General features: G+C 39.0%; 1 protein-coding gene across 1 annotated transcript; it reads right to left on the bottom strand.

Moving 5' to 3' along the window:
- Nucleotides 1-236: 236 nt before the first annotated feature.
- Nucleotides 237-2243, bottom strand: LOC135232145 (olfactory receptor 5P6-like). The gene is made up of 3 exons (XM_064289463.1): nucleotides 2152-2243; nucleotides 612-1069; nucleotides 237-478 (listed from the first exon to the last, which is right to left on the bottom strand). The coding sequence occupies exons 1-3, from the start codon at nucleotides 2241-2243 to the stop codon at nucleotides 237-239; spliced, it is 792 nt and encodes a 263-aa protein (XP_064145533.1).
- Nucleotides 2244-14636: the final 12393 nt, after the last annotated feature.

Below are 14636 nucleotides of genomic sequence, written 5' to 3'. Positions count from 1 at the left end.
TCTGAAATACATTTAGTAGCAGTGGTGTTAATTTTTCTCTAAAATTTTGGTAAAACTCTGCAGTGAAGCTGTCCAGGTGAGGACTTTTTTTGTTAGGAGTTTTTTATTATTACCTTTTCAATCCTTGTTTTGGGTCTATTTAGTTGATCTACCTCTGTTTGTGTTAGTTTAGGTAGGTAGTGTGTTTCTAGGAATTCATCCATTCTAGGTTTTCAAATTTGTTAGAGTAAAATTTTTCATAGTAATCTGATATGATTCTTCACGTAAATGAATGTAATTGTCCCATAGAACAGAGTGACTGTAGTGAGGTGGGAGGTGCAGGTGGAGAAGGCCTTGTGGCGGCCCTCGGTGGAGTGCATCTTCAGGATGGTGATGAGGATGTAGACATAGGAGATGGCTATGACAAGCACTGTGACCACAATGATGGAGCCAGCAAAAAAATGAGGGGGCCACTGCAGGGATACTGACATCAGTTCAACTAAACGAGCAAAAATCACAGAAAAAATGATTGACTCAATTAGGTCCACAGAAGAATAAAGAAAAGAAGGAAATCGTAAAGGAGGAAGCATCGAAAAAACCACCTACATAAGCCACAGATAATAACTGCTCACAGACTTTCGTGGACATTTTAGTTGAATAAAGCAGTGGGTTGCAGATTGCTACAAAGCAATCATAGGCCATGGCAGCCAGAAGAAAGCACTCAACTGTCCCAAAGAAAGCAGCTGATCCAAGTTGGATCGCACATCCAATGTAGGAGATTGTATTTCTCTCCACCAGGAAGTTTACAAGCATATTTGGTGTGACAGAGGATGAAAGCCCTATGTCACTCAAAGCCAAGTGGCTCAGGAAAAGATACATAGGACGATGGAGCTGAGGAGAGATTCTGATCAGAATGATTGTGCTGAGATTGCCAGATATGGTCACCAGATAGATGCACAGGATGACCATGAAGAGGGCGACCCGAAGGGTAGGATCTTGTGTTAAGCCCAATAAAATGAACTCTGTCACTGCAGTGTGGTTCCCATCCACCAGAGAATCCATGAGACGCTGTAGCTGGTTCAAAAAGGGCCTGTGATGAAAATATTGCATTAAAGAAGCTATGAATTTCATGGTTTCATTTTTGTATATATATACATGGAAGTCTTTATAAGTAAATTTTACAAGTTTTGTTTTTAAAAATTTAAGGTTTACTTAAAACCCCCCAAAAAGCATATATTTATATGTAGTGATGAGTCCCTCTCTAGGTTTTTAATCACTTTTATTAAAAGCATCAGATAAACTTGGTTGAAATAATGTATTGTTTTCTTCCTAATATTATTTTTCACAATAAAGCATTCAAAGTGACTCTAAATGTAAAAATTAGAAAACATAAGACTTATGCAAATAACAAAAGGATTGGTAAGTTAAAAAAATGTATAAATATTCGATTACATACTTAAAATTAGCATAATAGCTAATATTAATTAATGCTTACTAAACAACCCACACAGGACTAAGCATTTTATATACATACTTCTGTGTTAATTTCCATGAAATAATATTAGGTATTTTATTATTCCCATTTCAGAGATAAGGAAACTGATACCAGAAAGGTTAAGTAACTTGCCTAAAGTTGCATAGGAAGTGGTGGAATCAGAATATGAACCCCAGAGTTTGAATCCAGTCAACTTCTTTAGTAACTATAACATTAATGATATTGAACAATTATACTGATGAAGTTGAGTATACTTAGAAATTAGTTAAGGAGATTAGCCTTTCTGCTTTCTGATAGCTAATATATAAAACAGATACCTAGTTAGTTATATAGTTCACAAAGTCTATCAGTTAAACAAGAGCATTATTTTAAAGGAGAAATACAGTTATCCTTGACAGTAATATGACACAGGAGTTTCAAATTAGGGAATAGTCACCTTTTGCAAATTTATTAAATATTTGTAGTTGAAATATTATTGTTTTATGAAGGAGTGTGAAATATCAATCTAATCACCATACAAAGCACTGTATGACTGATACTCAGGATGTAATTGAAGTGCAGTTATCCAAACAAATCAAATCATTTTCTACTGTACCAATGTTTTCTAATTGGAGTATTGTAGAAAGAAATAATATTATTATTGACATAATATACAACTGAATAAAGTATAGCCTCACAAGTTAAGAAGTTTAGCCAGGATCACCCAGCTAGTGGCCAGGTTGACCCTCATCTGCACATTCTCTGGCTTTTTATACTGGGCTTTGTCCATTGTGTCTTGTTGACTGTGATCCTAGAGCACTCAGACCCATAAATAAAGTAAATCTTTCTACAAAAAGGAAAAACCAAACCCAGTGGCTATGCCCATTGTGTCTTGTTGACTGTGATCCTAGAGCGCTCAGACCTATAAATAAAGTAAATCTTTCTGCAAAGATGATTAAAATAATAAATCTCCAAAGAATCTAGAAAGTAATGAATTAATTAGCATTGTGGCTGAATGTTGCGTGTAGATAGTGTTTCTGGACTTATGGGTGGATAAATAAGGAGTCCTAATAATTCGAATTAAGTTCATTTTTTTACACTAACCTAACTGGAAACTTAAGTGAATTCAAAGTTACTTGCTAGCTGACTGCTTGTTTACATCTGCCAGGTAACCCAACTATGACTTGTGAGTATGGACACAATCTAGGGGAGGAAAGTGTTCTCAATGGTGAATTATAATCAATACGTCAGGTTCACTCACAGATGCTGAAAACTTACTTACCTCTTGAAATAATTCATTCATCTTTCAGTAATACATCCAAAGTCATTGTATTTATATAGCATCCATGCCATCTTTCTGTTATTGTTTGCCTTTGGGGACAAATCTCTGAAGATTCAAATGTGAACTCAAAAGCATTGAAGATCATCATCACATTCTCCAGTGGAAACTGAACAGTTCAAATCCCACATACACAACTAGTCTTAAGGGTTCTGTCAATTCTCAAGTGACCTATTTATTTATTTATTTTTGTTTCTACGTAGGTGTTGGAGTACTTCCATTTGACAATTATTGGGGTATAATAAAATAATTTCTCAAAACTAAATATTACTTTTTAATCTTAGGGAATACTAAAGTTCATATATAAAAGGTATTTTTATCTTTATTCATTCAGCTTGTTCATTTTATAAGTATTTGGTAGTGAGAGTAAGAAACTATTTGATACCTTGGGGAATATGAGGTGGATACCATACAAAGTTGAATTTTTAATGACAAAATTAAGACATGTACATATTTTTCTAGCAAAAGTTATAAAATAAATATCTTAAAGGCTATACAGGTTCAGAACTATGAAGTAAAAAAATGATTTCCAAAAAGACAGTCTTTCATACCACTTGCCGCAAAGGGATGACTCCTGGTTTGTGGCGTATGTAACTAGGGAGATGATGGTAGAAGCAAGTATCTTCAACCCAAAGAATATAATTCTCTTGCTAATCCTCAGTTTATAATGTCCTCCCGATGCTCCCTTTGGTGGAAGTGGAGAAGGGGCTCATAAGACAAATGATGACTCATCACCCCGTCTGATACAAATATTAATAAGCAACTAGACAGCAACAAACAGCAACAATGACTAATGATGTTGAGCATCTTATCATGTGTTTTTAAGCCATCTGAATGCCCTCTTCAGTGATCCTTTTGTTGCCATAGCTGATAATCCATCATTAAGAAGTACATCCTACAGCTGTGCCCCTATAGTGTGAGAATTTTATAGTTTCATATTTTGGTTCTACATCTATTTAAAAAATTTTTTGAATACTATGAGGCATGGATTCTGATTCATTTGTCTGCCCATGGAAATCCAGTTTTTCTAGCACAGTTTATTGAAGAGACTTCCTTCCCCCCTAAATAGATTTAGCAGCCTTGTCACAATTTGGCTGATCATAGATGTATGAATTTATTTCTGGACTCACTACACTGTTCCATTGAGCTATGTGTCTATTATTATACCAATCCCAGGGTGTTTTAATTAGTGTGGGTTTATAACATGTTTTGAAATCAGGAAGCCTGAGTCCTCCAACTTCGTTCGTCTTCAAGATTGCTTTAGCTACTCGGGGCTCCTTCTTCTTCCATATAAATTCGAGAATTGGTTTTCCATTTCTGCAAAAAAAGGCTGTTGGAAGTTTGATGTGGATTGCATTGAATTTGTAGGTTGCTTTGGGTAGTATTGACATCTTAGCTATGTTAAGACTTCCAGTCCATAAACAGACTGTCCTTTCATTTATTTAGGTCTTCTTTAATTTGTTTTAGTAAGATAGTATTTTATGTACAAGCTTTTCACCTTCTGCAATGAGTTAGCGATAGTGTCGAACTTTGACTTCAGGGAGGATGAGAATCAGCATCAGCACAAAGCTGACTCATATGAGGTTGAGGTCAGACACACTTCCACTCTTCAAAGTTTTTGCTAATTCTGACACCAGCTGTCCTCCCCACTGCACTCTCTACTTCCCTGCTGGGTTTGATAACTTGTGACAGTGGCCAGACACAACTCACAGGCCATACTCACAGTTACATGGTTTATTAAGGAAGTAACATGGAATCAGGATGAACTTGGAAGTGTCACGGTAAAACACCAGATTTACACTCTGCTAGTTGCAATGGACTTGACAGCAATGGGTTTGGCTTTTTCTTTTTTTTTTTAAGAAATAAAAATAAAGAGTTTTATTGAAGGATAAAACCACGAAACGGGCAAACACAAGCTCCCAGGCAAGATGCTACAGCTTGTTCCAAATTGTAGAGAGAACAGTGAGGTTTTATCAGGTGTGGCAAACAAAGGACTGCGGGGGATGGGGTTACATAGCAAAAAATTGCAAGGAGTTTTTTTTTTTTTTTTTTTAATATTTATTGTGCTTTAAGTGGAAGTTTACAAATCAAGTCAGTCTCTCATACAAAAATTTATACACACCTTGCTATATACTCCTAGTTGCTCTCCTGCTAATGAGACTGCGCATTCCTCTCCACCCTGTATTCCTGTGTCCATTCAGCCAGCTTCTGTCCGCCTCGGCCTTCACATCTCCCCTCCAGACAGGAGCTGCCCACGTAGTCTGATGTGTCTACTTGATCCAAGAAACTCACTCTTCACCAGTGAAATCCTTGTCGGAAGAGTTGTCTTGGGGAATGGTTCCAGTCTTGAGCTAATAGAAGCTCTGGGGACCATGACCTCCGAGGTCTTTGTAGTCTCAGTTAGACCATTAAGTCTGGTCCTTTTACGAGAATTTGAGGCCTGGATCCCACTGCTCACCTGTTCCATCAGGGTGAATAAACATTTTTTTTTATTTTGTTGACCTTTAGATGAAAGTTTACAGAACAAACCAATTTCTCATCAAACAGTTAGTACACACATTGTCCTATGATGTTTGTTAACAACCTGAAGACATGTCAACGCTCTCCCTTCTCTGCACTGGGTTCCCTATTACCAGTGCTCCTGTTCCCTCCTGCCTTCCAGTCCCTGCCCCAGGGCTTGCGTGCCCCTTTAGTCTTATTTTGTTCCATGGGCCTGTTCAATCTTTGGCTAAATGGTGAACCTCAGGAGTGGCCTCATTACTGAGCTGTAAGGGTTTCCCGGGGCCATACTCTCAGCGTTTCTCCAGTCTCTGTCATGTCAGCAAGTCTGGTCTTTCTTTTTGAGTTAGAGTTTTGTTCTTCAGTTTTCCCCAGCTCTGTCCAGGACCCTCTATTGTGACCCCTGTCCGAGAAGTCAGTGGTGGTAGCTGGGGTCCATCTAGCTGTATTGGACTCACCCTGGTGGAGGCAGTGGTAGATGTGATCCATTAGTCCTTTGGACTAATCTTTCCCTTATGTCTTTAGTTTTCTTCATCTTACCTTGCTCCTGATGGGGTGAGAATAGTGGAGTATTGTAGATGGCGGCTCACGGGCTTTTAAGACCACAGACGCTACTCACCAAACTAGAAAGTAGAACATAGTCTTTATAAACTCTTTTCTGCTACGTGAGCTAGATGTTTTCTGAGAGCACGGTCACCACAGCCCTCAGCCCAGCAATTTGGTCCCTCTGGGAGATTGGATGTGTCTATGGAGCTACCATGGCCTTGCCTTGTACAGGTTGTGCTGGCTTCCCCAGTATTGTGTACTGTCTTACCCTTTACCAGAGTTACCACTTATCTATTGTCTTTTAAGTGTTTTTCTATCCCCACCCCTCCCCTCCCTCGTAACCATCAAATACTGTTTCTTTTTGTATGTAAACCTTTTCATAAGTTTTTACAGTAGTGGTCTCCTACAATATTTGTCCTTTTGTGATTGACTTATTTCACTCATTATAATGTCCTCCAGATGCACCCACATCATGTGATGCTTCACAGATTCATTGTTGTTCTTTAGCATTGCATAATACTCCATTGTGTGTACATACCATAGTTTGTCCATCCATTCATCTGTTGATGGGCATCTACATTGTTTCCATCTTTTTGATATGGTGAACAATGCTGCAATGAACATGGGTGTACATATATCTATTCGTGTGACAACGCTTATTTCTCTAGGATATATGCCTAGGAGTGGGATTGCTGGAGCCTATGGTATTTCTATTTCTATCTTTCTAAGGAAGCGCCATATCATTTTCCAAAAAGGTTGTATCCTTTTGCATTCCCACCAGCAATGCATAAGAGTTCCAGTCTCCCCGCTGCCTGTCCAATATTTGTTGTTTTCTGTTTTATTAATTCATGCCAATACTGCTGGGGTTAGATGGTTCTCATTGTGGTTTTGATTTGCATTTTTCTGATGGCTAGAGATCGTGAGCATTTCCTCATGTGTCTTTTGGCCACTAGAATGTTTTCTTTGGTGACATGTCTGTTCATTTCCTTTGCCCATTTTTTAATTGGATTATTTGTATTTTTGTTGCAGAGGTGTTGGATTTTCTTATAGATTTTAGAGATTAGACCTTTGTCTGGTTTGTAATATCCAAAAATTTTTTCCCAGTCTGTAGGTTCTCTTTCTACTTTATTGGTGAAGTCCTTTGATGAGTTCAACTTTTAGAAGATCCAGTTATCTAGGTTTTTCTCTGGAGCTTTTGTGTTGTTGGTTGTGATTTATATCCTTTTGTATTAGGGCCTCTATTTTTTTTTTTTTATTAGGGCCTCTAGCATTGATCCTGTTTTTTCTTCTATGAACTTCGTAATTTTTGGCTTTATACTTAGGTCTTTGATCCATTTTTGACTTAGTTTTTGTAGTGGTGTGAGGAATGGCCCCTATTTCATTTTTTTGAAGATGGACATCCAGTTTTGCCAGCACCATTTGTTAAAAAGACTGGCTTTTCCCCATTTGATGGATTTTGGGCCCTTGTTGAAGAGCAGGTGACCATCCGTGCATGGATTTACATCTGGGTTCTCAATTCCGTTCCATTGGTCAATGTATCTGTCGTTGTACCAGTACCAGGCTGTTTTGACTACCCTAGCTGTATAGCTGTATAGTAGGTTCTGAGGTCCGGTAGTGCGAGCCCTCCTACCTTATTCTTCTTCTTCAATAGTGTTTTACTTATCTGGGGCTCCTTCTCTTTCCATGTAAAGTTAATGATAAGTTTTTCCATCTCTTTAAAGAATGTTGTTGGTATTTGTATCAGCATTGCATTGTATTTTTAAATCACTTTGGGTAGAATTGTCATTTTTACAATGTTGGGCCTACCTATCCATGAGCATGTATAGGTATATCTCTTTTGGTTTCTTGCAGTAGTGTTTTGTTTTCTTTGTATAGGTCTTTTACATCCCTGGTTAGATTTATTCCCAAGTTTTGTATTTTTTTAGGGGCTATTGTAAACGGTATTGTTTTCCTGATTTCCTTTTCACCGTTCTCTTTATTGGTATATAGGAAACCAACTGATTTTGTATGTTTATCTTGTGTCCTGCAAGTCTGCTGAATCTTCCTATTAGTTCCAGTAGTTTTCTCATGGAGTCTTTTGGATTTTCTTAGTATCATGTCATGCACAAATTTGGACATTTTAACTTCTTCATTACCAATTTGGATGCCCTTTATTTCTGTTTCTTGCCTTATTGCTCTAGCTAAGACTTCCAACACACTGTTAAATAGGAGTGGTGATAAAGGGCATCCTTGTCCTGTTCCTGTTCTCAAGGGGAATGTTTTCAGCCTTTCTCTATTGAGAATGATGTTGTGCATTGGTTTTGCATAGATGTCCTTTACTATATTGACAAATTTCCATTCTATACCTATTTCATTGAGAATTTTTATCAGGAATGGGTGTTGGACTTGTCAAATGCTTTTCTGCATCAATTGAGATGACCATGTGATTCTTTTCTTTCCTTTTATTTACATGGTGGATTACGTTGATTGATTCTCTGATGTTAAACCATACTTGCATACCTGTTATGAATCCTACTTGGTCGTGGTGTATTCTTTTTTTGATATGATGCTGAATTCTATTGGCTAGAATTTTGTTGAGAATTTTTGCATCTATATTCATGAGAGATAATGGCCTGTAATTTTCTTTTTTTGTGTATCTTTGCCTGGCTTTGGTATCATTGGTATGCTGGCTTCATAGAATAAATTCGGAAATATTGCTTCCTTTTCTATGTTCTGAAATAGTTTGAGTAGTACTGCTGTAAGCTCTTCTCTGAATATTTGGTAGCATTCTCCAGTGTTGCCATCTGGGCCAGGGCTTTTTATTGTCGGGAGTTTTTTTTTTTTTTTTTTAATTAACTTTTCAGTCTCTTTTCTTGTTATGGGACTGTTCAGATTTTCAACAGCATTTTGTGTGAGTTTGGGTAGGTAGAGTGTTTTGAGAAATTTGTCTATTTCCTGTAGGTTTTCAAATTTCCTGCAGTTTTTCGTAATACTCTGTTATGATCCTTTTTATTTCAGTTGTGTCTGTTGTAATGTCCCCCATTTCATTCCTTATTTTGGTTATTTGCATTCTCTCTTGTTTTTCTTTTGTCAATTTGGCCAGTGGTTTGTCAATTTTGTTGATACTTTTAAACAACCGAATTTTGGGTTTATTGCTTCTTTCTACTGTTTTTCTATTCTCTATTTATTTCTGCTCTGCTCTTTTTATTTCCTTTCTTTGGTGGCTGTGGGCTTCTTTTGCTGTTCTCTTTCTATTTGTTCAAGTTGTGTAAGTAATGTTTTGATTTTGTCCCTTTCTTCTTCTTTTTTTTTTTTTTTGCATATACGTTTTTTTTTAATTAACTTTAATTGAGCTTCAAGTGAATGTTTACAAATCAAGTCAGACTGTCACATATAAGTTTATATACACCTTACTCCGTACTCCCACTTGCTCTCCCCCTAATGGGTCAACCCTTCCAGTCTCTCCTTTCGTGATGATTTTGCCAGCTTCCAACTCTCTCTATCCTCCCATCCCCCCTCCAGACAGGAGATGCCAACACAGTCTCAAGTGTCCACCTGATTTAATTAGCTCACTCTTCATCAGCATCTCTCTCCTACCCACTGTCCAGTCCCTTTCATGTCTGATGAGTTGTCTTCCGGAATGGTTCCTGTCCTGTGCCAATAGAAGGTTTGGGGACCATGACCGCCGGGATTCCTCTAGTCTCAGTCAGACCATTAAGTATGGTCTTTTTATGAGAATTTGGGGTCGGCATCCCACTGATCTCCTGCTCCAGGTGGGCTGAGACCAATTGATGCATCTTAGATGGCCGCTTGTTAGCTGCTTCCCCGTAGTTGTTCGTTCTCCGTCTCTGTCACTCAGGTCAACTCTTTAAATCTGTGTTTGTTGTTCAGCGTTCGTAGATTGTCATGTATGTGATCGATTCACTTGTTTTTCAGAGTCTTTGTTGCAAGAGGGATCCAAGGTAGCGTCTACCTAGTCAGCCATCTTGGCCCCCCCTTTCTTCTTTTTTGATGTGTGCATCTAGTGCTATAAATTGACCTCTGATGACTGCCTTTGTTATATCTCAAAGGTCTTGGTATGATGTGTTTTCATTCTCATTTGATTCTAGGAACTTTTCGATTCCATCTTTGATTGCTTCTATTACCCAGTGGTTTTTAAGCAGAGTGTTATTCGGTTTCCACGGAACTGATTTTTTTTTCCTTAGTCTTCCTGTTGTTAATTTCTACTTTGATGGCATTGTGGTCAGAGAAGATACTTTGTATTATCTCAGTGTTTTGGATTCTGTTGAGAGTTGCTCTGTGGCCTAAGATGTGGTCTATTCTAGAGAACGTTCCATGTACTTTGGAAAAGGATGTGTACTTTGCAGCTGATGGGTGGAGTGTTCTATATATTTCTATGAGTTCAAGTTGTCTGACTGTGGCCTTTACATCTTCTGTATCTTTGCTGAGGTTCTTTCTAGATGTTCTGTCCTTTACCAAGAGTGGTGTGTTGAAGTCTCTTACTGTTATTGTGGAACTGTCAATTTCTCTTTTCATTGCTGTTAGAGTTTGTTTTATGTATTTTGGAGCCATGTCATTGGGTGAGTAGATGTTTATTATGGTGAAGTCTTCATGACGGATCATCCCTTTAATCATTATATAGTGCCCTTCTTTGTCTTTTATGGTGGGTTTTGTTTTAATGTCCATTTTATCTGAGATTGGTACTGCCACTCCTGCTCTTTTTTGGTAGTTATAAATTTTTTAAAAATCAAAGGATGGAAAAAAATATATAAAGCACATAAAATTTTATTTTTTTCCATCCTTTGATTTTTAATAAATTTATGTCCTTTGTTTTTAAGTTGTGTCTTGTAGGTAGCATACTGATGGGTCCTGTTTTTTTATCCATTCTGTCACTCTGTGTCTCTTTATGGGCGCATTTAGGCCACTTGCATTTAGTGTAATTATTGACAGGTGTGAGTTTATTGCTGCCATTTTGTTGTGTTTTTTTGTGGCGCTAACATTGTCTTTGTTCCTCTTACTCTCCTGTGCTGAGTTCCTTCTGTTTGTGGATTTCTTTTGTTTTTGTAGATTTCTGTTTTTATTCAGACTTTTTGTTTTTCTTCTGAATTTCGATGAGTAGTTTCTTAACTTTCTTTGTGGTTTCCTCGAAATTTACCATTATCCTCCTAGGTTTGAACCAGTGTATTATTACATGGTATCGCCTTGCCTTCCTCTCCATTAGAAAGTTCTATACCTACACCTTTTATTCCCCTTTTATTGTTCTCATGTCATTGTCATTTTCAGATTTTACTCTCTGGTTCCCTGTTGCAATTGTTTTGGTTTTGGATAGAACTTGAGAATTCATTTCCTAGGTTGCTATCTGACTGGTACAATCTTACATCTTAGATTCAGGCTGTGGTCTGATGTTATTTGTTCTCATACTGAAGAACTCCCTTTAATAATTCTTGTAACTTTGGTTTCGTTTTTACATATTCTGTTATTTTCTGTTTATCAGGAAATGTCCTTATTTCACCATTCTATTTGAACGAAAGTTTTGCAGGATATATTCTTGGTTGGCAATTTTTTTTTCTTTCAAGTTTTTATGTATGTCATCCCATTGCCTTCTGGCCTGCAGGATTTCTGGTGAATAATCAGAACCCAGTCTTATTGTTTCTCCTGTGTATGTGGCTTTTTTTTTCCTCGAGCTGCTATCAGGATTTTTCCTTTGTCTTTGTTTTTAGTGTGATTATGATCTGCATTGATGTTTTTCTTTTGGGGTCTATCCTATATGGGGTTTGTTGAGCTTCTGGGATGGTCAGCTTTTAATCATTCATGATATTAGGGAAATTTTCTGTCATAATTCTTCAACGATCACCTGTGTGTTTTCCATTTTCTCTCCGTGTTCTGGAACTCCAATTACTGGCAAATTTTTGCTTTGCTTTCTTTGGAAAAGAAAATAAAAGCCCCCAGGAGTCCCCGAGTCCCACTGGTTGGCATGCTAAGGCCAGGGAACTGGCTCCCAGGCTGCATGATATAGCCTGGCTAGAAGAGGTATACACATCACACAGCACCAGGTATTCAGGAGACAGAAAAAGAAGATAAGTGTAGAGAGATGAGAACTGTGAAATGAAGAAACACAGAAAGGGAAAGAGAGAAGGAAAAGAAAAAAAAAAAAGAAAGAAAGAAATGCCCACAGTGATCCCTCCTACTCAGCTGTGTAGACTGGGGGAGTGACTCCTATGCCGTACAGTGAGGCCTGGCTAGAAGGGGCTCCCAAGGTGTGACAAGAAAAGGAACAGAAGAAAGCAAAAAAAGGAAAAAAAAAAAAAACTCCAGGAATCCCACCAGCATGGTGTCGTGGGTCAGGGGAGTGGTTCCTCAGTCCAGCGTAGCTTCACATCCTTTCAAGAAGAAGCAAAGATGGCACACGGATCCAGGTGTTCCAGAGAAAGGAGGGGTAGGTGATACGAGGCACAGTAGAAACCAAAAGAGATAGAAAGAGCCAACACCAACACAGGGGCCCAGCCACAGTGGGCAGGACGAATCCGAGCAGCTTCAGGCCAAAGCAGGTGCATCCTGGCCAAGAGACTGTGGCTGGCGGGAAGCAGAGGAAGTCAACAGAGTGGAAGAGAAGGGGAGGGCTAGGAAAGTGTACATCGCTCATTACTGCGTGTTCTGTCTGCTGCTGGGAACTTCGTGAAGCTGCTTTCCCGTACTCCCTGTCAGCCTATCTCCAAAGTGGGTGCGGTGAATCCAAAGGACTCAGACCCTGCGCTTTCCAGCAAGTTGAGCCACTGCCTTCAGCCAGGAAGCTTGGAGGTAGAGCAGCAGGGAGAGAATGGGGTGTGGAAAAGTATGTATCTCTGGTTACCCGGTGTTCTATTTCCTCTTGGGAGTTCTGCGTTGCTGCTTTCCGGTGCTCTCTGTCTGCTGATCCCTAGCGGGAATTCAAGATGGTGTATCTGTGCTGTGTTCGCTGATGGGACGCTCCGGACTTATCTCTCCTCACTCACTGTCCTCTGTCAGTTTCTTATTCCATTTGGTCTTTGGCTGAGTTCTATAGATCTTCATTTGACACCTCGGGTTCCAGGAATGACCTTTGTCTCTGTTTTACTTCATTTTTCAGGGCTTTGCTGTGGAGGGAAAGCATGGTGCTTCTGTCTATGGCACCATGTTGGCCAGAAGTCTGAATAAACATTCTTAATAAACACCTTCAACAAACAATTCCTCATCCATGCCAGAAATTCTGACTCTTGCTCCCTTTGTGTTCCAAGCAGTTAAATTTTGCCAAAAAAGCTGAATTTTCTCTTTAGAAAAGTAGAAGATTTCAGTTTAATTCGGAATGGAGTTCTAATGTAGGCCTGAAGTCATCCCTTTCAGTTATGCCAGTAGTTTAGTTTTAAGGTTTAAAGTCCACATACAAAGAAGTAAGAGGAATAACTCAGGATATAGTTCTTCAATCAGGACACCTTCTGCTTGGCTGCTGCTGGCAGGCCCTTACTCTCGGGGCTTGGGCCTGGCCTTTACCTCTGCCCTTGCTCGCCTGGCCTCTGTTTCCCCCTGGTCCTGGCCTCTGCCTCTGCTTGTGCCTGGCCTGGAGCTTACTAGCTCCACCAACAAGCGCCTGGAGGCACCCCCCTACAGCAGTAAGCCCTCATTTCTGTGGCTCCATGGGTCTGCATATGCACTGTAGCCACCTCGCTCCATGGCCAGGAAGCCCACCATACTGTCTTATGCTGGTCAGTGTTACAGTTCTCTCTGTCTCCTAGGCCTAGGAGGGCCTCAGCACAGGAACCCTGGGTCCAAAAGACACACTCCACTTCAGGCTCTTCTTGATGGTAGTGAGGTATCGCCTCAACCTCTGTGGGGTGGGTGCTTATATAGTTAAGTGGCTCAATCTTATTGGGCAGATTTTACACACCCTCTTTGTATAATAACTGACCAACCCCCTCACTAGACTAAACTGACCAATCCCCTCTCAAGTGACTCTATCTATTTGCATAAGTGATATTCTCTACTGGCAGGGACTGGCTTCTTCCCTGGGTAACTGTGACAAGAGAAACTAACAACTCCTCAAGGCCCAGGAAAAAAATCTCCCCAGCTGATTCTCTCTCTCTCTTTTATGCAGAAGCAAGGCATAAGGCTACACAAGGAAACTCATTTCCCTTATATTCTTATCTTGTTTGGTGTTTTTACCATGAAATGGTGTTGAATTTTGTCAAATGCCTTTTCTGTATTAATTGAGATGAGCAAGTGGTCCTTTCCTTTGTTCTATTAGTTTGTTGTATTACATTGGTTGATTTTCTAGTGTTGAACCACCCTTGCATTCCTGGGATAAATCTCACTTGATTATGGTGTATAACTCTTTTATATGTTTTTTGATCTGGTTTGCTAGTATTCTGTTGAATTGATTTTATTTATTTTTAAGGTTATTTCTCTTAGCTTAGAAGTATTATAATATCTGTCTGTTAATTTCCTATCTTAGTCTTAAATGACTCTGTTTCTGTAGTCTGCTGTTCCTGCTGGTTCTCATGTTTAGTCTCTTGTTTCCTCTTCTGTTGGACATTATTTTTCACTCTTTGATGGTTGGAATTATTGGCAGGAAAAATAAAGGCTTGGAATGAAGACCTTTCTCCAGATAGGATGTTCATGTATCTATTAGAGTCACTGTGTCTTAGACCACCTTAACCCAAGTTCCAGGCTTGAATTTTCCTAGATTTTCAGGGCTACAAATCTGTACAGAGACTTGTTTACTTCATGTTTCTCCCTACCATTATGGTCTATACGAGGTGTATTAATTAGACTTCTCATCTGGTCATACGCTAGGCTTTGACTTCTGCC

Source organism: Loxodonta africana, chromosome 7 (assembly GCF_030014295.1).
Source record: "Loxodonta africana isolate mLoxAfr1 chromosome 7, mLoxAfr1.hap2, whole genome shotgun sequence".
Taxonomy (NCBI): Eukaryota; Metazoa; Chordata; class Mammalia; order Proboscidea; family Elephantidae; genus Loxodonta; species Loxodonta africana.
The sequence above is the reverse complement of the archived record's forward strand: the minus strand, read 5'-3'. Positions and strand labels throughout refer to the sequence as shown.

What these genes read in the sequence shown, in the direction of transcription:
- LOC135232145 (XM_064289463.1), bottom strand. Translation starts at nt 2,243, where the DNA reads ATGGACAAAGCCCAGTATAAAAAGCCAGAGAATGTGCAGATGAGGGTC. An exon ending in CTGGCTAAACTTCTTAACTT is followed by an intron (nt 1,070 to 2,151) that starts GTGAGGCTATAC and finishes TTTTCATCACAG; the next exon opens with GCCCTTTTTGAACCAGCTAC. An exon ending in TAAAATGTCCACGAAAGTCT is followed by an intron (nt 479 to 611) that starts GTGAGCAGTTAT and finishes TTGCTCGTTTAG; the next exon opens with TTGAACTGATGTCAGTATCC.